At 39.9% G+C, this 26132-nt stretch overlaps 2 protein-coding genes across 5 annotated transcripts in view; one reads left to right on the top strand and one right to left on the bottom strand.

The window, feature by feature from the left end:
* cchcr1 (coiled-coil alpha-helical rod protein 1) overlaps window positions 1-4550 on the bottom strand; it is a 16031-nt gene extending 11481 nt beyond the window's left edge. The window contains exons 1-2 of the mRNA XM_064350234.1: window positions 4323-4550; window positions 3473-3767 (exon numbers count right to left, since the gene is read on the bottom strand). Of these exons, the coding sequence (XP_064206304.1) occupies window positions 3473-3767; window positions 4323-4404 (377 nt within the window). The 5' untranslated portion in view covers window positions 4405-4550. The remainder of the gene's footprint in view (window positions 1-3472; window positions 3768-4322) is intronic.
* zgc:152816 (uncharacterized protein LOC777712 homolog) lies at window positions 3897-26132 on the top strand. Of its 4 annotated transcripts, none has more exons than XM_064350226.1 (21): window positions 3897-3916; window positions 6805-7468; window positions 11450-11511; window positions 12032-12070; window positions 12173-12273; window positions 12740-12789; window positions 14310-14426; window positions 15393-15518; window positions 15615-15773; window positions 16790-16914; window positions 17630-18173; window positions 18480-18558; window positions 20233-20276; window positions 20542-20664; window positions 20949-21077; window positions 21887-22015; window positions 23670-23800; window positions 24506-24689; window positions 25035-25185; window positions 25352-25473; window positions 25865-26132. In XM_064350226.1, the coding sequence occupies exons 2-21, from the start codon at window positions 6863-6865 to the stop codon at window positions 25892-25894; spliced, it is 3051 nt and encodes a 1016-aa protein (XP_064206296.1). In that variant the 5' UTR covers window positions 3897-3916; window positions 6805-6862; the 3' UTR covers window positions 25895-26132. The 4 variants fall into 4 exon arrangements, with proteins under 4 accessions (XP_064206296.1, XP_064206294.1, XP_064206295.1 ...); XM_064350224.1 differs by lacking the exon at window positions 3897-3916 and adding an exon at window positions 4704-5003; XM_064350225.1 differs by lacking the exon at window positions 3897-3916 and adding an exon at window positions 4705-4866.

Here is a 26132-nt window from a genome sequence, read left to right as displayed (position 1 = left end):
TGATACTGCAGGTTCAAGTTTTGACTACTTTCAAGATTACATGCAACCTTACACTCTAAATTAACTTCAGTAGGATCTGCATAATTGCATAAAAGTATCAGACCATAGACAGAGTGTCGACAACCGCATGTCCGCTAAAGACGTGATTTTCAACAGGAACCGCATACCTTCATAAATTTTGGCGGTTTTGTGTCTTTATAGGGCATTCTATATTGCCATCAATTTTAAATTTTTGTCAGGCGACTAATTTTTACAGTGTACACCTTAATGTATTGTGGTGGTCTCTTGAAGACAACTGAAACTTTACATTGTAAATGTCACTTAATATAGGGAGACAACGACAATGGAAGTAAAACTGGACCGATCACAGTCACCATGTAAGCTTGCCATGGTCAGACTGTCCCTCAAAACTAATTAGCTGGGCAAAGACAAATATGGCTTGTAAAACCACCCTGAGGCCAAAAGCGAGTTTGATGCAAAAACCACTAGAGCTGGAGATTGCCAAAAAATAATAAGTGAGATGTAACATTGTCAAGCATTCAAAGAACACAATTTAAACAAACAATATTCAGTACTATACATACATATCCAATTTACACGACACTAAATAACTAGCCATTGTAAATATTGATTTCAGATGGTTATCATTGTTTTAAATACGCATTCCTCCTACACCAGGTTATTGGCAGTACAATAACTAGAAGAGTGCACTCAGTAGAGTGCAGATCTCCGCAAAGCATTCCAAACGGAAGCAGTTGTTGATCACTTGCGACCCCTAGCGGCCGGTTAGGAGTTAGCACTCAATCTATTTCAATGGACAGCAATGATGGAAATTAATTCAAATAAAATACTTGTCGTTGACCGATTTGCTAAATATTCGAGAATTCAGGTCCTTGGCCTGCTGTCAGCATGCACAACAAATGGCTGATCGGCCCAGTAGTATGCGAGATTAGCTGCGGACAGATACACAAACACACGCACAAACACACGCAACCAAACGCATGATGATAATAATAATAATAATAATAATAATAATAATAATAAGACCAGTCTAAATACAGGTTTAGCAAGGCGGTGAGAGATGCTAAACGACTGTACTCTGAGAAACTCCAACAGCAGTTCTCAGAAAACAACTCGGCCTCTGTCTGGAAGGGCCTCAGACAGATCACCAACTACAAACCGAAAGCCCCCCACTCCACTAATGACTTGCGCCTGGCCAACGACCTGAATGAGTTTTACTGCCGATTTGAAAGACAATGGGACAGTCCTGACACCATCCCCCGTGAACCCATTCACCAGCTCCAGACCACCAGCTCCTCCTCCCCCATCTCAGCAGGAGCCCGGGCCTCTCTACAATCACCCACCTCAGAGGCCCCTCCCCTCCCCTATCACAATGACGACTCTCTCCCTCCTGGAGAGGGACGTTAACAGATTATTCAAGAGACAGAACCCCCGCAAAGCAGCTGGACCAGACTCTGTCTCTCCCTCCACCCTGAAGCACTGTGCCGATCAGCTGTCTCCGGTGTTCACAGACATTTTTAACACCTCACTGGAGACATGCCACGTACCAGCCTGCTTCAAGACCTCTACCATTATCCCCGTCCCCAAAAAAACAAGGACCGCAGGACTCAATGACTACAGACCCTCGCCCTGACCTCTGTGGTAATGAAGTCTTTTGAGCGCCTTGTACTGTCCCACCTCAAAACCATCACGGACCCACTCCTGGACCCCCTGCAGTTCGCATACAGAGCCAACAGGTCTGTGGACGATGCTGTAAACATGGCCCTCCACTTCATCCTCCAGCACCTGGACACTGCAGGAACCTATGTCAGGATCCTGTTTGTGGACTTCAGCTCCGCCTTCAATACCATCATCCCGGCTCTACTACAGGACAAGCTTTCCCAGCTGCACGTGCCTGACTGCACCTGCAGGTGGATCACCGACTTCCTGTCTGACAGGAAGCAGCACGTGAAGCTGGGGAAACACGTCTCCGACTCCCGGACCATCAGCACCGGCTCCCCTCAAGGCTGCGTCCTTTCTCCTCTACTCTTCTCCTGTATACCAATAGCTGCACCTCCAGTCATCAGTCAGTCAAGCTCCTGAAGTTTGCAGACGACACCACTCTCATTGGACTCATCTCTGGTGGGGATGAGTCTGCCTACAGGAGAGAGATTGAACATCTGGTGTCCTGGTGCAGCCATAACAACCTGGAGCTCAACGCCCTAAAGACAGTAGAGATGGTAGTGGACTTCAGAAGGAACGCAGCCCCACCCGCCCCATCACCCTGCATGACTCCCCAGTCGACACTGTGGAGTCCTTCTGCTTCCTGGGCACCATCATCACCCAGGACCTCAAGTGGGAGCTGAACATCACCTCCCTCACCAAGAAGGCTCAGCAGAGGATGTACTTCCTGCGGCAGCTGAAGAAGTTCAACCTGCCAATGACAATGATGGTGCACTTCTACACTGCCATCATTGAGTCCATCCTCACCTCCTCCATCACCATCTGGTACGCTGCTGCCACTGCCAAGGACAAGGGCAGACTGCAGCGTATCATTTGCGCTGCTGAGAGGGTGATTGGCTGCAATCTGCCATCCCTCCAGGACCTGCACACCTCCAGGGCCCTGAGGCGGGCAGGAAAGATTGTGGCCGACCCTCCCACCCTGGACACAAACTCTTTCAAACACTCCTCCGGCAGGAGGCTGCGGTCCATCAGGACCAAAACCTCACGACACAAGAACAGTTTTTTCCCGACTGCAGCTGGCCTCATCAACAAGGCCCGGGACCCCCACTGATACTGTACTGTTATCCTGACCCCCACGGACACCAAACAGACAGCACCTGTACTTATAACACTTTATCCCCTTGCACTATTGTTTATTGTTTACTGTTTACCGTTTGCACTATGTTTATGTTATTTTATGTCTGTTATGTTTTTATTGCACTATGTTTATTTCATTTTATTTATCTTATTTTATGTTCACTGTTATGCACCACCTGACCAAAACAAATTCCTCGTATGTGTAAACCTACTTGGCAATAAAACCTGATTCTGATTCTGATTCTGATTCTGATTCTGATAATAATAATAATAATAATAATAATAAGGGTCCACTATTTAAAAACCCCGGTCCTCAATTTATCCACGAACACGCAAAATGATACGGAGACCCTTGCAAAACGCTATGGTATAACATAAACTTCTATTACAGATCTTTTCCTAGTCCAGAAGATGCATATGACCACAAAGTGGGGTTGTAATCAGAGAACATCTTTCTCCTTACACCTGCCGAAAATTATCCAATATTTATATTTAATCATGATGTCAAAGATAATGAAACCAAAGTAACATACGATACCCACCTAATTTTTTAACAGTAATTATTGTGCAAAACAGGTGAGGTATTACATTTGTAGCCGCAATGCAGTTACAGATCATTACTCTTCATAATCACAATTAGTCTCAATTATACCTTATCTTGGAAGTGACCTCTTGGTGTGGACCACATGTCCACACGCTTGAACTATTCCCACGTAGCTCCATCAGTCTCTGGTTTGTTTTACGTAGTTCCAGAATTTCTTGTTTTGCTTGAGCAATTGTTAGCCATGGGTTGGCATTCTCCATGCCCAAAGGAGATGCTTGCATAGGCATACCCCAAGTCATTGGCGATCCCCTCCCAATTGCTGGCCCTGCCATTGTCACTGTAGTGGAAGTTTGGGGGCACGAAGTAAAATGGGATGGTGGTATTAAGTTGTTGTGGGCTGCCTCTGCAAAGGGAAAGATGCAACAGTGTGAATTCCATTAATTAGACGAGAATTTAAAATAAAGCCAAGTGTTGGACGAGAATATAAACTGTGTGCGTTAGAAACATCTCGGCTTTGTATCGTAAGGATTATTAAGAATAAATCAACTTCTGGTGAGTATGGAAATTCACATTCCTAAGAAATCGACGGAAATGTAAAACGTTAGACTAATAGTAGTTTTAAAAGGTTTGTGTATATGTTAGCAAAGGTTGCGAACAAAAGCAAATTACGAGTGTGCGAGATACAATTTGTTTCTTTATTTAAATAATCAACCAAGATATTACCCAGCACGACATCGTGCTATAAGCAAAAGTGTGTAACTAGATTGTTAGCAATGTCATTTTATAAATACGCTGATGGAAAAGAATCACACAATTGCACCGAAATGCAACAAGACATCAGCAAACTAACAACAGGTAACAGTTAACTTAAGGTTAGCGAGTTAACTGAATGGCTAACGTTACAGCGATAGGGAACACTGCTAGTCAACAAAGCGGCTGTAACCGCCTATCGAGTTACCTATTCCTTGTTTATTTCTCGAATCTGATGTTACAAAATCAGCAGGGGCGCTCAACTTTTCGTCCACGTTCCGCCTTTCCATACTGGCTGTTTAACGTTGAATACCCACGGGCAAAGGGCTATTTTTACTGGTAATCAACCTCTACTAACATTAGATAGCATAAAATCCTAGCTAGCTAGTTGAGCATTTTTTCTGTTGCATTTTATTTTGGACGGTTGATCCACACTGCGGGTAGTAACGTTACTTTCCGTTTAGATTATCCAATCAAAACTGTGCCTGGACCATAGAACTGTAACACGCGATTTTTATAAGGGGAGGTTGCCATTGGTCGTGCAGCCTTTAAACATGTCTATGGTCATTCGGCTGCCACAGCTACGAAAGCGGAGCGACGGAAAAGGAAGTAATAAGCAAGACCCCGAAAATACACCAAGACAAAAATACAAATAATAAACACAGAGAAACCAGACTTCCCCGAACGGTCTACTGTTTGGCAGGCCAAGCGGATCGGAATTGTGACAGTGTGGAAACCATAGGCCGTATAAGGTGGGAACACACCACCAGGCTATGGGGGTGTTTCTCTAACTTCCACCTGAAAGACGCAAAAAGAAAATGGCGTGTGTTCAATAAGAAGGCCTTTGCTTTTGTCCTAAGTAACAAATATAATACGGATGCTTTAGAAGGTATGTAATCACATGTTCGTTCATTTCAGCTATAGTTTACGTTATTGATGAATCAGAATTACAAAATAGTTTGCACTCTAAATGTAGTTCCAGAGTCGCATCTTTTTGTAATCCCTGTCGACCAGCTAGTTTTGCAGTAGGGTGCGACGAAATGCTTTAGACCTAAGTGATCATTAGGATTTTGCAGATATCCTTAACCTAATGAAAAAAAAAATCGACCAATGTTTATTTTCCGGAGGCAAAATACTAATAATAATACCCTCATTATCTATGACTGATAAGAAATCATTGCAACAATTAGGATTATGAAACTTGTGGATTTTTGCCGAGAATCTGCTTTGATGCCGCATGCTCTTTCGCCTTTATTTGGGGCACATGTAATAGAGTTCGCGCCAGGTTTAAAATACATTTAGTTCATAGTCTGGAATGGAACATCACTTACATTAATTACTAACTTTAATCTGGAATGGAACATCACTTACATTAATTACTAACTTTAGTTATACTCAGCAGTGTCGTTTAAAAAACAATACTGGAAGATACGCTGTTTAAAAAATAAATAAATAAATAATGCAGGCAGTCCCCGGGTTACGAACGAGATCCGTTCCTAAATCTGTCTTTAAATCGAATTTGTAGGTAAGTCGGAACAGGTACATACGGTTCTTATTTACCGTCAGTCAAATGTTTGTCTTAGTATAGGCCTATAGTAGGCTATATATTTTTACCTTTCTGTGCATATAAAACACGTAAGAAACACTGCCAAATACACTAAAACATCATAAACATAATACAGTACATAATAATAATGCAGTGTTATTTCCACTTTATTTTCGATCGTGATCGTTTTCCTTTTCTTTGATGCATCACCAGCACTTGCATCGCATTTACGCTTTGGAGGCATGGTTACAAGGTAAAATAAGAGAAAAAATTAAGCCAAGTACAAAGTTACACACTCATCACAGTGTTAACGGCAACGTGATCGGACTTAAAATGTCGGACGGCGTTCTCCTCGAGCCGACGAACCGCTGAAGCCGTGCAATGTTTTCATGAGCGTCACAAAGTAGTGCGTGCGTTCGTTATTACGAACCATTGTATTTCACTCAATTTTTTAATATAATAGGCTTTATGGCAGTCCGTTCGTAAGTACGAGTTATCTGTAAGTTCGACGTTCGTAACCCTGGGACTGCCTTATTTAAAATTGGATTGTATGTATTTGCTTAGGGATGCTGCGGTAAGTAATGTCGGGGGGGCGGGGCGGGTTGGTGGAGATTGCGTGACATCTGGAAGGATCACTTACATCGTTTAGTATTTATATGTAGGCAAAGCCGGTATGGAGCAAGCATTCATAAAATTATCTCATCAGGGAAAACTGAAGCATATCGCAAACAAAAAATCCACTGCAGTGTCATACGTTCCTGCTTCCTGAGTTATAGCAGTAAATGTCCCACATCCTGCCTGTGGTTCGACTGGAGGTTGTGCAGTTACAGCAAGACTGGAATGGAGCAAAATACAAACAAATTGCAAAAAAGCAACTGCAGAACACATAGGGTGTTATGTCCTCAGAGGCCCAGACCTTTGGTTTAAAATACCAATTTCATACTGGTAGTACAGTCTCATTGACCACAAATAAAGTGAGAGAGATTGTCACTGATACGTGAGTGACTCCTTGTACCCAGTGACACATCATGTCTGAACTAAAATATTGGATTTGCCACATGAATTACTTGCGACTGTTCTTAAAGTATGTTACAGTCATTGACAAGCTTGTTTAAACAATATCTGGGCGTCTCTCCTTGGATAGTGCTGACGAAGTTCACAACTGGATTGAACATCCCTGTGCCTGCAGTGTTGGAGTCAGCATGGAATCGGCAGATAAAAATGATGAACAAATGAACAATGAGCAACCTGGGCCCTCCAAAAGCTCTCTGCCTGTAGAGACTGCCGATGAAAGCCAGGATGCTTCACCCCCCCAGGGCTCGGGTGAAATGCAGTCAAGTACACTGAATCTGTACACTGCTCTTGGGTTGTCTCCTGAGGATGTGGACGCTCTGGCACAGATTCCAGAAAATGAGATAAGCATAGAAACCTTACCACACCTTATAATGCAGCTGAAGGCCAAGCGAGCTCAGTCTGGTGGACACACAGTGACCTCTCCACCAAAAGAAGAAGTGCACAATGACCAAGAGGACTGGGAGGCTGACAGCACTGATAGTGTACCGCAGCGATCGACGAGCAAACCTCCGGTCCGTAGCCACAGTGCTGACTACAACGACAGCAAAACTGAGAGCCATGAGCGTTTGGGGCACGTACGGAGCAGGAGGGAGCCTCGTCATTACAAGTCTTCCTATGAGGGCAGTCCGCCAAAGTTTCCCATGTCCTATCTGATGGATGATTTTCGTGGAGCTATGCCAAGATCTTTTCCACACACATGCTCTCTGTGCTTTTGCATATTGTATTCAGCTGCGGTAAGTATTTTACAAATTTGTTTTGTTTTCTTATCTCCTATTTGCAGTACTCCCTCTTAAAATATATCTTGAATTTGTGCATATAATGGTCAATTTGTGCCACACAATCAAGGTTTGGGGGTATTTCAAATAGTTTTATGGGTGTGAATTATTGTGACATTAGGGAAAACAATATAGCCAGCTTGTTGAACGAAATAATGCTTGTTGGGCAAAATATCTTTCAAGTGTCTGAATGATTCTGCTTGTAGCAAATTTCCCTTCTGCAATTTAACTAGAGCCTGAATGAAGAGGTACTGAATACCAAGTTTCATGTAAACTTGAGCTATGCTTCAAAAAATAAATGGACAATTCAGAGAATTTAGTTCAAACTATGTTGCTGCTTCTTTCCACCTTTGTGATCATGAGTAATTTGTCCAGATTTTAGTTTTGTTCCAATTCTAGTGCCCTGCAGACCATAATACGCCATTGGACAGTATAGATCTAGTCAGCAATGCGTCATTGGCTTGTAGGCGGAGCCTTGCATGGGCGAAAACAAACCCGCATCTGCCATTGTTCTGAATAGGGACCTATCTTAGATAATTGACATTTTAGTATTTTAATAAATAAAGATGTTAGCAAGTTAGGCTACATTAGGTCGTTATTTCCTAAAGACCAGCAGAGGTATTTTGGAAAAATAAACCAAACGGGTCTTGTGTGCTTTCCTTATGTGGTTACGGAGTAGACAAATGATCCGGCTCAGTGGCCTTGGGTATCATTCCGTGACATCTATTTTATTGAATCCCTTTGTAAGGAGCCACATCAACTACATTATGAACCATAACCACGAGAAGTAGATTAACTAGCTGGACTAGCCCAGCCGATCATAAAAGGATTGGTTTCACTGTTAGCATTCAGTTGCAGAAGCAGTGTTAACAATGACATGTTGTGGGCTAGTGCCCGTTAGCTGTTAGCCACAGGTTTTTTTTTTTTTTTGCAAGTAAATAGAAGTTAAATTTTGAAAGTCGCTATGATTTCAACATACAACTAGATTTTGTCCCTATTTAAAAACTTATAATTAAGGCCGAGTGTTTGTCATGGAAAATATTGGCTGAAGTTGTGGAGCACTCACAGCTAAGTTGATGAAAATCCTGGAAACTTGAAAAAAGTGGAAGTTTGTTATTTAATGTTAATCTGTTAAATTAATAGATCCCATGTGCAGTAGAGGGTAACAATTGATAAATAAGATGCACAACTGTTGCAACAGTAACAAGTGCTTGAAATTTGGATGGATGGATGGATGGCCGGCCAGTTGCTGGCTATACAAGTAAAATACGATGGATGGATGGATGGATGGATGGATGGATGGATGGATGGATGGATGGATGGATGGATGGATGGATGGATGGATGGATGGATGGATGGATGGATGGATGGATGGATGGATGGATGGATGGATGGATGGATGGATGGATGGATGGATGGATGGATGGATGGATGGATGGATGGATGGATGGGATGGATGGATGGATGGATGGATGGATGGATGGATGGATGGATGGATGGCCGGCCAGTTGCCAGCTGCTGGCTATACAAGTAAAATACCTTGTTAGGCTGGTGCATTTAATTCTTTAATTAAAAATTTTTGCCATTAATTTAACAGAAACAGCATGCTCAAATTGCATTAATGAAATTAAACTGTCACCGTGCATCTGTTTTTATTTTTGTAAAGTTTGTTTTGGTCCAATATGTTGTATATTGTGTGGTTTGGGCCTTTGATGGAGCACCTGTTGTCACTGACGGTGTTACTGAAACAGGAGCCCTGGGCATCAACACTGTTGACAGGGTCAAACATCTCATTGCAACAACTGACTAGGATGGGAATCTTGATCCCAGTGCATTCCAGAATGTGTATCCATTGTCACACTGTTTCTCTCAGCATTTGGCAGTATTGTTAATGTGCAGGCCTGTATAAACGATGCTGTAGGCTACATTAATATTGACAGTTGCCATCTATAACTGCTGAAAAATCACGGGAAGTCCAATATACGGAGGAAATGGGAGTCATGGAACTGCCCAAAATGGACAAAATTCACAGAATCCGTGACAAACATCCAGACTTGCTTTTAACTGACCATTTGATTGATTTCCAATGGGCATGTCCTCTTTTGCCTACTGGACTGAGCTCTGAATGTCAAGGGTTGAGTTCTGAATGTCATGTTGGCAAGAAAGCTGTCAGGCAAAACAGCTGACACAACCCTGGAAGAGTACTAGTGGACAAAGGCTGAATTTGTCATGAATGTTTGGTTGTGGGGGGTTTCCTTCTAAAAACTGCACTGTCTTTACTGGAAGAGTAAGTTTAGTGTCACTTGACATTATCAATGGAAAGTGTCAGAATAAGGGCTTTGTCCAACCACACGCTTGCTCGCTTGATTTTAAGGTTAGTGCTATCACAAGCTCTGTATTCAGTTAAACATAGGTTAAACATGGGTTGTAGGTGAAAAGGGGTTATTTTCACACATTAAAAAGTTACATTTGCCAAGTTTGAATAAGCTTTAAAGGACCACGTTATACACGTATAGCTAACATTATGATAAACAATCATCTTAATTTGGTTTAGCAGTTGGCCTACACGTGCAATTATCAGGTGCCAGGAATCCATTTATTTCGCCTTACAGGATCTTTTGCGATGATGAAAATATCTCCTTTAATCATGCCCCCTCTCGTTCTGACATTCTGGGGCACAACAACCATCTACCATTTTAAAGGCAGAGTCACAATTAAACTGAAAAGAATGGGGCTGAGTCAGTGGTCCCTCCTGGATTTTTTGCCAGTGTGGCACAGTTTTGATCAAGGCAGATGCATGCTGGGATTCTGTGACTCCAACAACTGGAGCTCTATTGGCGTGTTATCTTCAGGTAGAAAAAAATACATGTTTGGTTGTTTTTGTTTTAACAATACTTGTTGTTAATTTAAGGCCCGCAATCTTTTCATGAATTATTCGAGTGTAAATTTCAGGTGTGTACATTCTTAGATTTCATGTCATCCCTTACAAAATCCGCACTCCCAACATGCCATTGATCTGAATATGTGGTGGCACCCTACATGCTGTTATATTGTATGTTAGAGATTGTATTAAGGCAGGATTCTGTATTTTTCACACAGGAAAAATTGTGGGGAAAATACAGAAACAAGTGCTGCATTCTGAAAATGCATTGACTGTAGCCTACAAACAGCTGAGAAACCAATTGATTGACATGGTTCGTAGTTACTCTTCCCAAATACAAAATGCACTCTAGATATCTCTGGACGCCCGCAGCAACTTTGAATAGCCTAAATAATTTCAAGTTGTGCGCTTTTTGGTTTTGACTGAACTTTTTGTGCACGGATCAGATGAAAACTGAACAACGCCAAGGTTGAATGTGATTTTATCTGATGCAAGCAGCACCTAGGCCTAGGAGAGTTGGCAGACCTATTACAGAGTACTTGGCAAATGTACAGCTTTACTATCCAAAATGTATGCTTCTACATCACTGTTGTCGTGTTAATCTAGCACTGTTGGCTCATATTACTAATGCACGGACAAGGAGCTGGTTGCTGGTTGCACCCAATCTGTGCATTATCCAATAAAATTGGCATGGAATGACAGCTAGCTCACATTTAAACTTTAATGCAATTAAGGTAGCCAGTTAATTGCCTGTTAAACTTGATAATTGAGTATTGTAATATTACTGAGTGAAGAATACCATGAACGCACATTCAACATAGCTCCTGAGGCACAATGTACAGGACAAAAACTGATATTCACCAAAATTGTCTTCATGTCTCAGTTGGTTCCGTGATGCGGAATCTGTTATTTATATATTGCTTGGTACCAAGGAAGGAGTTGCTGCAGAAGTGGTGTTCTTTGTCTTTTCACACTTAAATGATGCAATGACATTGACAGTAAACGTCAAACGTGTTTCATGTTTTCAGCTTTAAAAACTTTGTTTCTGTCTCATGCAGCCATGGAATGACCATCTCAATGGATCACGCCATGAGGAAAACCGACGCAAATTCTTGCGAACGTGAGTTAAATCTAAACCAATGGCTGTTTATGGCTAAGGCGAAACTCACAAACAGCACTCACAAACTAGCAAGCCATTAATAATGGCAGAACGTAGGCAGAGATCTGGGTCACTGAAGAAAGCTTTGTATATAAGAGGGCATTTCCATTTTCATATGTTCTATACTGAAGTACTAGACATCAAAAAGAACACCTTTGAAGACTAATATATATACTGGAGAAAAATTGGAGCCAAGAGCTATTTCTTTTGTTCTTTTGTTAGCTGCAGGCATTTTCAATGGTAGGATGAAAAAAAAAAAAAAAAATTTTTTCTTCTTCACAGAAATAAATTGCAGATGTGACTTAACTAGGAGCAGATTTCATGTGGCTTCTTTTTTGATAAAGTTATTTATAAAATGGTGTCAAATACATTTCCGTCTGTTCAGCATCAACACACATCAGCATATTTATTTATTTATTTATTTATTTATTTTTTTTAACAGTTTGTTGAATTTTATATGCAAATGTTTTATTTTAAACAGACATCCAGACTGGGAGACACATGATGCATCTTGTAGAGTGTAAGTACATTTGTAATATATTAACTAACTTTGTTGTTCTCAATATGCTGCCAAAACACTACTTATTTTGAGCATCGTTGACCACGGACATTATTTTAACAGACCGGACTCCCATTCCGGTGGAGGGGATGGCCTTCCTGTCAGAAGGGACTCCAGATCATCCGTGTCGCGGAAGAGACCATACCCCACAGATTCTAGCCCAGGTAACAAGGCCATGCACATGCATTACTGCCCATAATTCTAGATGTGGTGTTGGATGATAGGTGTCCACATACTTTTGGCCCATATAGTGTATAAACAATATATGTATTTATTTTTGTACTTACTTTTTCCACTTACCCTTACTCTTTACTCTTAGCCTTCCTGCTCTTAGCTTCACCTACCATTGAAAAACAAGTAGTTCAAGATTTCAGGGAGTTTGGTGGCATTTTTAATGAGCATGTTTTTAATTTTTTTTAAAAGCCTGGGGCTAACGAAGAAGTCGCTGACAGTAGATTATAATTTGATTAGCCTATTATGAATACTTTTGGATGTACCTGAGGCAGGAACTGTTGGAAGTGTACGTCACTTTGGACGTCTGCCAAATGAATGTAATGTAATGTAAAGTGTTTGTAGGGCCTTATTGAAAAGCTTTGTATCTGTAGTGTTTATTTTTCTTTGTGTTTTTAGGCGAGCGGCACTTCCCTCCGTCTTATAGACACCTCCATCTTAAACCCAAGGTAATCCACCTTTTATTTCTAACAAATACCTGAGTGAGTGTGTGTTAGCATGTGTTTAATATGCAGGTTATTTTTTCCCTAAACACAGAGCAGGCTCTCCTTTGGTTTCAGTGGCCCATTTCTGTCAGAAATTGGGAATGTATGAACTCCAGTAGTTAATTATCCTAGAAAATTGATTAAAATGATGAATTTGTTAGATCAGCTATATTGTAGCTATAAATCATTCCACAGGTAATGGACTAGGCTGTTGGGCCTGTTCCTCAGAATCTCTTCATTTTTAATTTACATATTCCTTTCCTATCTGTAAAGACTAAAACTGAAGCTAGAGCTACGGATGCCAAATTGTTATTGAGAAATAAATTATCAATGATCCTCCAAAATGGCTGCCTTTTACTGAGGCATCATTTTCAGATGTCTGTTTCTCTGGGAAAAATAGGTATTAGAATCTTCCTTCTTTTCGTAAGATTACAAGGGCTACCAAAATGTTCATCATACCTTTTAAAGACAAGTCATTTATGTAAAATAATGGTGATAAATGTATACCGGTGATGCCTCTTCAACAGAAGAAAATCACACGTGGGCATTTTTTTCAGTCTCATTCTTTCATCATTTCATGGAGATATGTACACAGATAATTTGTGGAAATGGATATCACGCAACTATTACATAACTAAAACCCTTACATAACTAACTTATGTAACAATTGTTAAAATGATACGTTTTTTCTGTTAAAATATACACTTATGCTACTTGAATCCAATATAATCTTTGGCCCCCAGGGTTCACTGTTCCCAGGGTTTTCTGTTTCAGCAGAAAAACTACACTGTGCTTTATTTGTGAATGTGTCATGAGTGTATGATTATGCCCACATGACTTTTGATATTTTTGGAGCATCTTTAGACCCCTGTATCTGTTGCATGATATTACATATGTCTAAAATAGTTTTATTCATTTTAATACATAAAGACTACCTGAAGGAAGTATGAAGAAAATTGGAACCATAAGCCAGTAAAATGCCTAAATCCCGGTTGAATTTTGACGGAGATATCGTAAATAGTTTTTGGTCTATATGTATGTGTCATACTATAGCAAATTATGATATATAGAGGGTACCAAACGAAGTTGGAGATGTAAGTTCTCTGTATCGGTTGAGCGGTTTTGAGTATGAGCTGAGTTTAAAAATGGCCTTGTACACTAGTAATGCTAGCCTAGTAGCAAGCTGAAATGTTACTTGCCTATGGATGATTGGGAAAACTACCCTTTTCAGCTCATGTTTAAAATATTTATTATGCTATTGCAGTATTCAGTTTTGTCATTGGAACAATGCTACACAACAAATCCTGCATCATGTGCATGCATATGGGAGGTGTTGACTTTTAATACAAATTAAAAAAATTTAGTGTACTGTATTTGTACAATTGAGTATATGCATGCATATATGTGAACAATGTTGAAAGTTGGGTAATTAAAAAAAAAAAAAAAAAAAAAAACATTTTCTCCCCTGTTTATTTTGCCTTTAGGCTGGTACGAAAGTGGTGGTGACCAAGTTTGTTCGAGGAACTGTAGGTGTGGAGGATTTGCTCAGTCTGGCAAAGCCATTTGGCACTGTAGTTAAACATCTGATTTTCCCCTGCAAGGTATGGTTAATACTCAAATGTGCTGCTGAAGTGAACAAGCAGTATTCTGTTAATACACACCTGTTTTAAAAAGTTTAAATAGAAGTTTAAATTAAAAAATTAATAGCATAGGAAAATATTTCTATGGAGTTTATTAATACTAGTTTTTTTTTCTTTTTCAGTTCTGCTTATGTTTTACTTTTTATATATATATCTATATATATATATATATACATATATGTGTGTGTGTGTGTGTTGTGTGTGTGTGTGTGTGTGTGTGTGTGTGTGTGTATGTCCATAATGTTTGGGGGGGGGAAAGCCATATTTGATTTGGCTCTGTACTCTGTAATTTTATATTTGTAATCAAATCTATTTTTATACATTTTGGTTTCACCATATAGGAGTTATAGCACTATGTATACAACCACCCCTTCATTTAGTGCAAGTATGAGAGAGAGGGCTTTCAGTATCTAGTCTTGATTTTTTAGGGTATGATATCGCAAAAGGTAGGAGGCCACAAGACCATGAAAAGCTGTGATGGCGAGCAGTAATGAATGAGTAATGTTGTGGGGAGCTGATGTAGCTGACAGAGATTTGGGGTTATGTAAGCTGAATTATTGGTGTCCATCCCACCTGTGCATTTTATGTTGGGCAACCCAGGGTAGCCTGGGCCTCTGCTGTGGAGGCTAGCTCTGTTCTTTCCTGCTGCTTTGGAGATGGTGTCTGGCATTGTAGTTCAGGGTTGTTATTAAGCTAATCCCTGGTCCTAAAGGCAGAGTGTCATAAGGGGAGACCATCACTGCCTTTGAGTGAGGAAAGTGAGAGGGGAAAATGTGATGGCATGGTTCAATAATAAATGTAGCAAGAGTGCAACTCGGGTAGGCATGGTTTTACTGTATTTATCAAAAGCGCAGATGTCAGCTGTCAGCTTGATTTACTTTGAATTTGTATGGCTCTCACAGTGTCTGCCAACATTTCACCTTTCAGGGCTTCCTGGAATTTAGTTCACACAAAGAAGCAGTCAATATGGTGTCTCATTATGCTTCTAAACCTGCTTATGTGAAGGATAACAAGTTGGCCCTGTACTTGTCTCCAGTGGTTGGGAGTATCCATGTAAGTTATTTTACCTGGTGTTCAAAGTGGTGTTATTTGCAGTATCATTTAAACCTATCCATTGCCACACATTGAAAATTGATTGTCTTCCCTCAGACACCCAAGTTGGATAAAGTTGAGAAGCGTCCAAAACGGTCCATTCATGCAGTTGTGTGTTTCTCACACCTTCCATCTGATAAAGAAAGTGAGGCTGAAATCCTTGAAGTGGCCAAGATGTTTGGTGAAGTGCGATACTCTAAAGTTTATAACAATGAGGTAAGCTATGGGAAACCAAAGTATACATGCTTTCAATTTAAGCATTTGACAACATTTAGTATTCAGCTCATCCTGAGTGACACGGCGTACATTCTTGTAAATACAATCCATTTATACAGCTGTATATTTGCTGAAATAATTCATTATGAATTACCTTGCTCAAACATACAACAGCAGTGCCCCACCAGGGAATTGAACCAGCAACCTACTAGATTTTCAAGCCCAGTTCCTAACCAATATGCTGCAGTGTATAGCATTGGCATTATAGAACTATATAGTATGGTACACTCATACTTTTTATTCTTTGAACATATGTTAGAATTAAGTTGTGCAGAGTCGTGCGACAGTGTGAGGTCTCTCCAAATGCCATGGCTACCAGTTACCAAGATTTCAGCAAACGGTTTCTCAAAAAATGTTTTTGGTAGCGTTTGACCATGTATTCCCCAATAGAAACGTCCTGTTGAATAAACAAAGGTGCCAAGATGGACCTTTTTTGAAAGTGCTGTTAGATTACATGTTGAGTAGGATTCTCAGTAAATCGACTCCATAGTTCAAGTAGGTGTGAACATCACAGGTGGAAAGTCCAGGTTCAGAAAAACATTCATCCAAGTATTTTGTTTCACTCATCTGGGTTTGCTATTTAGCACAATTCTTCATCCAGGAGGTAGAACTAATTAATAAAATCATCTGAGTTGAAGAACACTTGGATTTTTACTTTCTTTTAGTAAAAACACACAGTAGGACTTTCACCTTCTGAACCTTGGACTTTCCATCTCTGGTGAATATAAAATGCAGTCCATAAGTATTTGGACAGTGACACAGTTTTTTTGTTGTTTTGGTTCTGTACTTCAGCAAATTGGATTTGAAATGAAACAGAATATGATGTTAACAATACAGACTGTCAGTTTTAATATGCGGGTATTGTCACCGTCCAAATAGACTGCTCTGTATGTGAATATTCCCTTGCTTGTCTTCCACTTGTTTGAATACATTTTCTTTCTTTGCGTGTTGTTCAGGTTCTTATTGAAATGGAAGATTGGAACGATGCTGAAATCATGGTGAAGTACTACCATAGCAATCCACTCAAGATTTTTGGGAAGAACGTCAGGGTCAACTTGTCGTCCTCTCACAAGCAGCTGAGGTAAAAAGCAGTTTCCTCTTCTAGTTGAAACCTGCCATTGTAGAACCTCTACTTTAGAAAAAAAAAAAAACTGGGAATCCTCTGTCCTTGGCAATTACTGACTAATTACAAATCTCCCTTTTGGAAATAGAATTTTGTATAAATTGGCTTTTAAATGGCTAAACGCCTTCTTCAACTGCAGCAATATAAATGAGGAGTCTTGCTTTAAAGCTAATTGTAGTACTGAACCTGCTTTAGTTAAGGTTTAAGGTAAATAAGTTTTCTGTATCTGAGTTTTCATGCGAGCTGTATCTCAGTTTTTGTCCTTTTGATCTCAGTGCAGCTGTTATTATTGACCATACAATTCTCTTGCATTGACTTGAACATTGGGTTGGTCTCTCTGGAACAGTGGTTTAACTCTTATCTTATCTATGTTTAAATAGAAATAATTATTGGTTGCCATTTCGGCTTCATCTCACTGATATGGACAATGGAAGATTTAACTAGCATCTGATGAAACCATTATGGTTGCCGGTATATTTATATATATATATGGTCGGGTGTTGGTTTCAGACCCTGTTTTATGGTATATTGTTTCACAGCTGTGTTAATACTCCACTGTAAAGTTCTGCATTAATTGAGAATGAAAGCAGTCTGCTACCTAAGCAGCTCTCAGCCCATAGGATAGCAATGTTTACATTTATTTGTAATAAAAGGTTTAATTTTCATTTTCTAGATTAAGTCCAGACCCATCCAGAAGAGGAGATTCAAGCAGAAGTTACAGTGGTTTGCCTAAGAGCAAGGAAGCTTCCAGAGGCTCACATCTCAAAAACAAAGATAAAACGTCCTTGCAGAAAGATTTGACAGAGAAAAAAAATGTTGATGGAGGAGATCAGAGGGACATGGAGGAGCATGAGCACCTGGACGTCAATTTAGATAGTGGGGGAGAAGATGAGCAAGGAATGAAGGTAGAAGACGAGCAAGTCATTTCAGAAGAAGAGTTGGGCCAAGGTGAAACTGTCGATGAACGGATTCTCGAAGAGCCCTTAGAGGAGACTAATGCTTCACAGAAAGAAGACTCGGAGGGCTCAGGTGCAGACATGGATCAGAACTTGGAGGAGATCACACTTGCAGAAAAGCCACCAGTGAATTCACAAGAAAATCCAGATGAGACCTCAACTCTTCCAGTTCCAGCCGAAGAACCAACATCAGTTGAGGATCCTGAGGACAAAATGGGGGATACAAAGGACATAATGGAAGAATACAATGAAAATGATGAAGTAAGAATGTTTTTCAGTTTACCGTGAAGCAGCTACTGTTGTATTGTAAATGGATGATATGTGAAGGTACAGTTCCTCCCTAGAGTTGATCTAGAACTTTTGCAGAGTAGGTAATACAAGTGGGTCAGTTTCCTCTACATATTTGATGCTGTCAGTTCACATGAGCACTAATAAAAGTGTTTCCACTGTACTAGGAAAAAAAATAAAGGAAATGTATCCTTCTGTTTTTAAAGCATTTGTATTTGATAGTTTTTCTGTATTTGTTGTGACAGACTAAACATGCCCATTTGTGTTTTCCCCCAACAGGAAGATATGGATTTCCCCGATAACATGGAAGATTTTGTTACATTAGATGAGCTTGATAATGATGCCGGGGAGAAATTCGGTAAGTTCTTAAAGAAGAGGTGAGCCAGAATATACTGTTGAATGCAAAAGTACTGGGACAGTGATACAATATTTGTGGTTTTGAATCCATTTCCTCCAGCACATTGGACTTGAAATAAAACAACAAATACAAGGTTTCAGACTGTCCGTTTTTATTTGAAGGTTATTTACGTCCATATTGTAGGAATTACAGCCCTATTTAAACATCGCCCCCCCATTTTAGGGGAACCTAAAAAAAGCCTAATTAACATAATCTGAAATAAGGGGATCATATTTAATACTTGTTGTAAATCTTTTGCATTCGATGACTGGCTGATATCTGCAAGCCACAGACATCACCACACGCTCTGTATATTCTCTGGTGATGCTCTGCCCAGCCTGTTCTGCAGCCGTCTTCTGTTCCTGTTTGTTTCTGGGGCGTTTGGTGTTCAATTGGATTCAGGTTGGGTGATTGAGCCATGCGATAGATTGGCAACCTGTCCAGGTTATACATAATGGATGGATGGGTGATTGACTTGGCAAAACATCCCACTTTTTGGCCCTGAAAACTCCTTGATTGCTTTAGCAGTATGTTTGGTGTTATTGTTCTACTGGAAGGTGAAGCACTGTCCAATGAGGTCATTTGTGGAGCCCACCAGTGCATTATTGCTTACTAACAATGCATAAAACTGTTAATTGTGACACAGCCAAAAAACAGGTATCTTTTTGATAGATAATTTATAATTTTTCAGCCTCATGGGGGCCTGAGAGACAAGAGCAACAAACACCAAATGTAATTTCCACACCTAGAATCAATTATAGACTTTTTGTCAGCTTTCTTGTGCGTGAACCTATGATGCAAAGACATACAGCTGGCCAAGCAACTACTGAATAGCCAACTGTCCAATTACTATTGCTCCCCTAAAATGGATAGACTGTATTTAAAGGGCTGTAATTCATACATGCATCACCTGATATTAATGTAAATACCCTCACATTAAAGCTGCACTGTAACCTCATATTCATTGTTTTATTTCAAATCCAATGTGTTGGAGTACAGAGCTCAAACAACAAAAATTGTCACTGTCCCAGTACTTATAACTATAGATTGATTAATCAATGATAAAAACACTGATGCATGAACCAAGTGTCATATTTTGTGTCATGCTGACTTGCTACAGAAAACAATACCGGACAGAAAAATTATTTACCTAGCCACAGTGAATGCTACACATAGCTGTGGAATCTATTTATCCAGCTAGCAAGCTAGTAATATTGAATGTGCATTTAACTTGTTGGCTAATGAAGATGAAAATATATTTTGCTGGCTTAGTAATTGTCCTTATTTACAATGAGTGTTCCAAATACCCTCGCCTTTTCTCTGTACCAAAGCAGATGTTTTGAATCTCACGTCTTCTCACCCCTCATTGTTCACTTGTCACAAGTGAAGTTTTCCCATGCTTGGCATGGTAGTACACAGATTACCTTGAACTGGGTATATCTGCATAATATTGTGAGCTTCCATGTGTCCCTTTTGACCCAGAAACACAGAAAAAAGTCTGCATCGAAAAAATTGTTTGGTAGTGTAGGATTACGGGCATCCCTCTCCTCTTTGCAGTTTGAACAAAATTGGTATGGACCAGGAGATGGACTTGTTTTCTTATGTTTATCTCCACTTGTGATATTTTTGTTATAGCTTGTGTTTTCTTTTGTGTTGCAGATTCAGAGGAGTCTTCTGAGGTTAGTAGATGTTAATGGTATCTATTCTTAAAGTGACAATTTATTGTAGGCACTTGTTATTGACCGCACCTTAATGAAGTCTTAGAATAGTTAGAATAGTTGTTTTGGTTTAGAGCAGGATTGATCCTGGTGAAACATTCCACAAGTGCACTGGAAATTTAGTCTTCAAACTGAATGAATGAGAAATCCCTGGACGTTAGTTCTAACTTATGAGGTTCAAACTGAACGGTTACTCTGTTTTCCATGTTCAATCCTGTCTACAAAGGGAGGAAAAGTGGTTACAGTGCGGCGCATCAGAAAGGGCTACGGTTTAGAGGATGCGCTTCTCAAACTTGCGGAACCTTTTGGGAAAGTCACAAACCATGCAATATCTTTTTACCAACAAGAGGTAAGCTTTTTCTTGGTTGTAGTATTTTGAGGTGATAAACAAATGCCACACAGTTTCAGGAATTGTGCATTTACTAATAGGCATGTCCAGACACTGAGTATCTTCCTGGTGGTGCTCTGCCAGGCCTGAAGTGCAGCCATCTTCAGTTTGTTTCTGGGGCATTTTGCCTTCAGTGTTGTCTTCAGCAAGTGAAATGCATGTTCAGTTGTATTCTGGATGATTGACTCGGCTAGTCCACTTTTTGACACTGAAAAGGTTTTGTATGTTTCTTTTTGTGATTTTAGGCATTGTTGGAGCTGGAAAGTAATGCAGCAGCAAAAAGAATGATTAAATACTATCAAGGAAGCAAAAAAGCACTCATCTTTGGAAGACCTGTATCTGTTAGTATGTGTCTTACACTGCAACAATTAGAGGTACGTTTGGAGTAACCTGCTATTAAGCTTTGTACAAGGGAAGGTATCATGCATTTGTTGGAATGACAACTCAGTTGGTAGTCATTTTTCATGGGCTATTATGCGTTTGTTTATTGATTTAAGAGAACACAGTACTCTACCAGAAGTTGCTTTCTTTCCTTAATATAATACATCAGACTTGTTTTATGGGGAGAGATTTGTGTTGGTGACATGTCACTTCCCAGTGATTAGGAGAGTTTCAGTTAAAAGTATTTGATGAAAGATCAGTGTGTGTTCTTCCTTCAAGATAGATTATTAAAATCCATGTTTCCTTTCTCTGAGGTAAAATTCTAAAATTTGGAGCCAACTATAATGACTTGGGCAATTACAGTTAGCTACACTAACATGCATTTCTAATTGGCTTGTTGGCCTACAACTTTATCTAAATTTTGCAGTAATTGTCAGGCAGTGAACTTTTTGACTGCCTGCAGATTTTAAGAAATAAATAATGCAGTGGTGATGAAGCAGCTTAATGATACAGCTGTACTAGTTGGCATTTTGCAGACGCTGTGAAGTTTTAATCGTCTTGCTAGGTATGTGTCACAGCATTCTAAATCAACCAGTGCGAAACTGAGGTGCTCATTACCCACCCAGTTTAAAGAAGAGGTGAGCCAGAATATACTGTTAAATGTCAAAAGTACTGGGACAGTGATACAATATTTGTGGTTTTGAACAACTAAGCAGAGTCTATCTATTTAGATTTCTTGGTGTGATGCTTTAATCTTTAGTGTGTCCACATGGCTTATTTGACAGTGACGTTCTCCATATAGGGTCCAAGTGGAAAATCTATCTATATTGGCATGCTTCCACTGCAGAAGTACTCTGACATCTCCCTCTTGAGGCTTGCTCAACCTTTTGGAAAAATCAGTGCCTATCACTTAAACTGGCGTCACAGAAAGGTATGTTGTACAAACTACATACATTTAATCCACTTAAAAGTGCCGAATCTTTGTAAATCCACAAAATGCATAGCCTTTCCAGCTCAGTGCTGCCATTGGGGTCATTCCTATGTTCCCAGGGCCCTATGTTCCCCAAATTTATATGGCACATAATGGGAACATGACAAAGGGTCCTATGTTCCCCAGCTCTACATGAAATCTTATGTGTTCAGTAGATAGAGACAGTAAATCAATGAAACCAGAAAGCAATGTCAGCTAGGTCTATCAGAAAACAAATGGCTTAGCTATGCTCAGAAGTCCTCAACAATAATAATATTTTCCAAGAAATTATGAAAAATTGTTCACAATGTTTAGTCAGATGGACCCTGGGAACATAGGACCCTGGGAACAAAGATACACTCCCCTGCCATTGCCTTATAGTGGATTGCATTGACTGCATTTGAAATTTCAGATCTTATTTTATCCTTTAAAGAAAATTTCAACAATTTGCAGTTGTTCACACGAGGTCCAGTCATCTACTAGTTTATTTTGGCTACAAACCACTAACAATGAGTAGATTTTATGGGCTTCAGAAGTTGTTGTCATCCTCTTTGGTTTTGTTAGCATTTTCGAGATATCTGGATCAAAAAAATTTACTGCTAATGAATGTCATCCACCTAATTCCTAATAATGTATTACATTTGATTGTTAGTTTGTATATGAAATAAGAATGGGTTTCACTCATTTTTTGTCATCAAAAAAATTTGGTATCATTTTTTAAAAGTGGTTAGCAACCTGTTGCACAATTACATCACCACACGCAGAGCTATATTTCCAGCTACCATTCACACGCGTTAGCCGTTTGCTGTTAGCCGTTAGCCCGTGTAATATATTATACATTTTGTACAGTTGTAATATATCCCTGTAAATATCTTTATTGCTGCTTTTGTTGCTGTTCTCTTGAGTAATTTCCTCAGGTTATTTGAGTACTTTCTTTAAATTTCCTTGCTGGCTAACGGTAGCTTTGACCAGCTTGAAAAACCGCCACGCCTGCGGTGACATAAATAACATTCACAGCAGTGTTAGCTTGCTGTTAGCAAAATAATTATTTCAGTTGGCAAGCAGCATTGGAATTCAGTGGATCCAGTGGCATCTAAGAGAGAAATATGTGCGGATAAAAACGTCCAAGTTTTAAAAGCCAGTTTAAATCACAGACTGTGACAGGGACGGTTATGTGAAAATCCTATTAAACCTTTCCATAGAGAAATTGTCCTTTGATCTGGAAATATATATGGGTAAAGATTTTGCGCTGCTTTATGCCAGACTTCTGAGGCCCATTGGTTTTTCAGCAACTTATCAGAATGGTTTCCATTACAAGAGCACTGCTTTTTCCTTTACTGATTAGGAATCCTAAGAATGTGTGCCAGACCACAGGCACAAGCAGACTGACTGGATGACATATGCTCACCACCTGAGCAGAAACAGACTGACTGATGTAACATATTACCAATGCTGTGAGGAGCCAGTATTTGGAATATGTGAGGGCCCTATGAATGAAAAAGAAAAATCAAGCGGTAGACTGCCTGTAGTTTAATATTTTAAATGCTTCGTCTTTGTGAAGATGAGGAAGAATGTGTTAGACGTACAGCTTACCTAAGCTCTTCAATCGTTTCAGTGTTATATTCAAATGGAGAGTGTGGATGCAGCGCAGAAAATGATTCAGAAGTACTTGCACCGGCCTCCTAAGTTTTATGGCTCGGTGCTTCGGATTTGTTTGTGCAGAAAAGGAGATTCACAGATACCTTGGTGAGTAATTTGCACATATTGTATGCTTACTGTGTATCCCTCTGTGGATATTTTGCTTATAAAACACTTGTATACTTTGAAGGATGATGACAAATGGGTTGTATCGAAAACATTTTTGAGGTTGTACGGTGCTTTACAGAAGTGTGCCACTTATCAGACCCAAAAAGGAAAACAGACTGTTTATGGTGCTGACAGGGATTTGATGGAGACAGTGGCTCCAGTACTGCACAGTTGCAAAACATTCTACTGGTTCAGTATTATATTAACCTGAAGGTTTTTCATATATACGGTACAATCATGTTTAGTGGTTTGGTTGGAAAGCCGATGCCAATGGGAACAGGAGAACTGTCATTGGAGTTGTACAGTGGCCACTGAATGAAGATCTTTGAACACCATTCAAAAGTGAACAGTCATGAGTTCGACAGCCGGCTGTACTACAGAGTTTAACCCAGTTTGAAAGGCTTACTGAGATAAGGCAAGCAGGATCATTGATGTTACTGTTTTGTGATTGTGTCTTTCTTTGAAGACTTGGGCTTTTTCTTTGATCTTTGGGTATGTAAGGGCAAAACTGGATTGGTTCGGGGAGACTTGTCTGTGACAGTTCAGCTGAGTATACAAAGCAATTCAAAACTGTTCTGTGGTTTTGGAACTTTGCCATGGCTCATCCGATTAAACATGTTTGTTTGCAATGTTGCATCAATACAGGAAATTGCCTGTTAAGTATGAGCTGTGGTGTGCACAGCAGAAGAACAGAAAAGCCCAAAAGGACAGACTGGAGGCAGAGGCGGAGGCAGGCACTGAGGAAGAGGAAGAGGCAGAGGGGGAGGCGGAGGCAGAGAACGGCCAATCAGCAGAAAGCCCTGCTGCAAAGAAGAGCGTCACGGAAGATGTAAGAGTGTTTGTTTGTCTTAGTCATACCACAGGTGCACACCTACACAGATGTAATGCGTCTTTGATGAGAAGGAAGTTTGCCTTCAAGCACATGCTCCTACAAAATACAATGGGCCATTCACAAGGTTCAACAGAATCAGGGGATACCAAAACAGTGTATAAGCAATTTGTTTACTTACATTTCCTAATGGAGAACCTGCATTCTTTTTAAACAATTTAATATTTACGTAGATTAGTCTACACGTGGACATCGCTCTTTTACTGCAACAGGATTTACTTTTTTTTCAGGATTTACATGTCTCAGATCGTGTTGGCATTGAATAAGCATGTGTTTGTTGTGTAGGGTGGCCAGAGTGCTGTATCAGACAGTGATGGAGCTGTCAGTGCCTCTGCTGGAGCAGGTGGGCAGATGTGTGACAAAGAGGAGAAAGTGGAGCAAAAATCTGATCAGGTCCCAGTCCCTCTGGGGCCGTACCAGCCCAACAATCCCGTAGGTAAGAAAGGGACTGCTGTGTTTTTACGTTTAGAGCCGCAATACTTTAGCTGGAACTAAGTGAGGTTTGACCTAAAATTATCTGGTAATTTCATCTTAATTTTCAAACAGAGCATCGCCATAATGTATGTTCGCCATAACAAGCAGCCATATAACTTTTGTTTCAGGGATAGACTACATTGTCCAAAGAACTGGTTTCTTCTGCAAGCTCTGTAAGGTCTTCTACACCAATGAAAAAACTGCTAAATCACTCCACTGCAGCAGCCTGGCGCATTATCAGAAACTAAAGGTGACACTGTTGAAGTATTTATATGGCAAACTAGGCTTGTAGACCCAAGGTTATAGGTTTGATTACCAATTCCCCCTGCTGGGCACAGCTGTTGTAGCCTTGAACAAGGTACTGCACCTGAATTGCTTCAGTAAATATCCAGCCAAATAAATTGATTGTATGTAACAATGTAAATGCATTCGATGCAGCTTGTAAGAATTAATTTCACCAAAACATCTTTCACTTCAAAGGGACATAAAAATGGCATAAACATTTTTTTTTGATAGAAATCACAGTTGAGTTTTGATTTTGAACATGACTTGTGCCACGGGATTATGTTTATAAAAATTCTCATTCGAAAGATGATTTGATTGCATTATTTTGAATTTGCTTTCATATCCTTGATTTTCAGATGAAGCTGGCAGAAGATCCCAGCGAATGAGTTTTGCATTTGTACAGCTGGAGGATCTCCTTTGTTTTTCAAATTAAATGAGTCTCTGTTCTGTTTAAACATTCCAGTCTTTATCTTGTTAACAGTGATTTCATTTGATTTAGGAAATATGCTTTATTGTAGGTTTTTTTGTTTTGTTTACTACAGTACTCCTGTGTGCATTTATGCGTGTGCACACGTGTGTACACACATTGCAGCTGCTTGTCAAATAAACATTTATCTGAAGAGA

Source organism: Anguilla rostrata, chromosome 9 (genome assembly GCF_018555375.3).
Source record: "Anguilla rostrata isolate EN2019 chromosome 9, ASM1855537v3, whole genome shotgun sequence".
NCBI lineage: Eukaryota > Metazoa > Chordata > Actinopteri > Anguilliformes > Anguillidae > Anguilla > Anguilla rostrata.
Note: the sequence above shows the minus strand (reverse complement) of the source record. Positions and strands in the feature narration are given on the sequence as shown.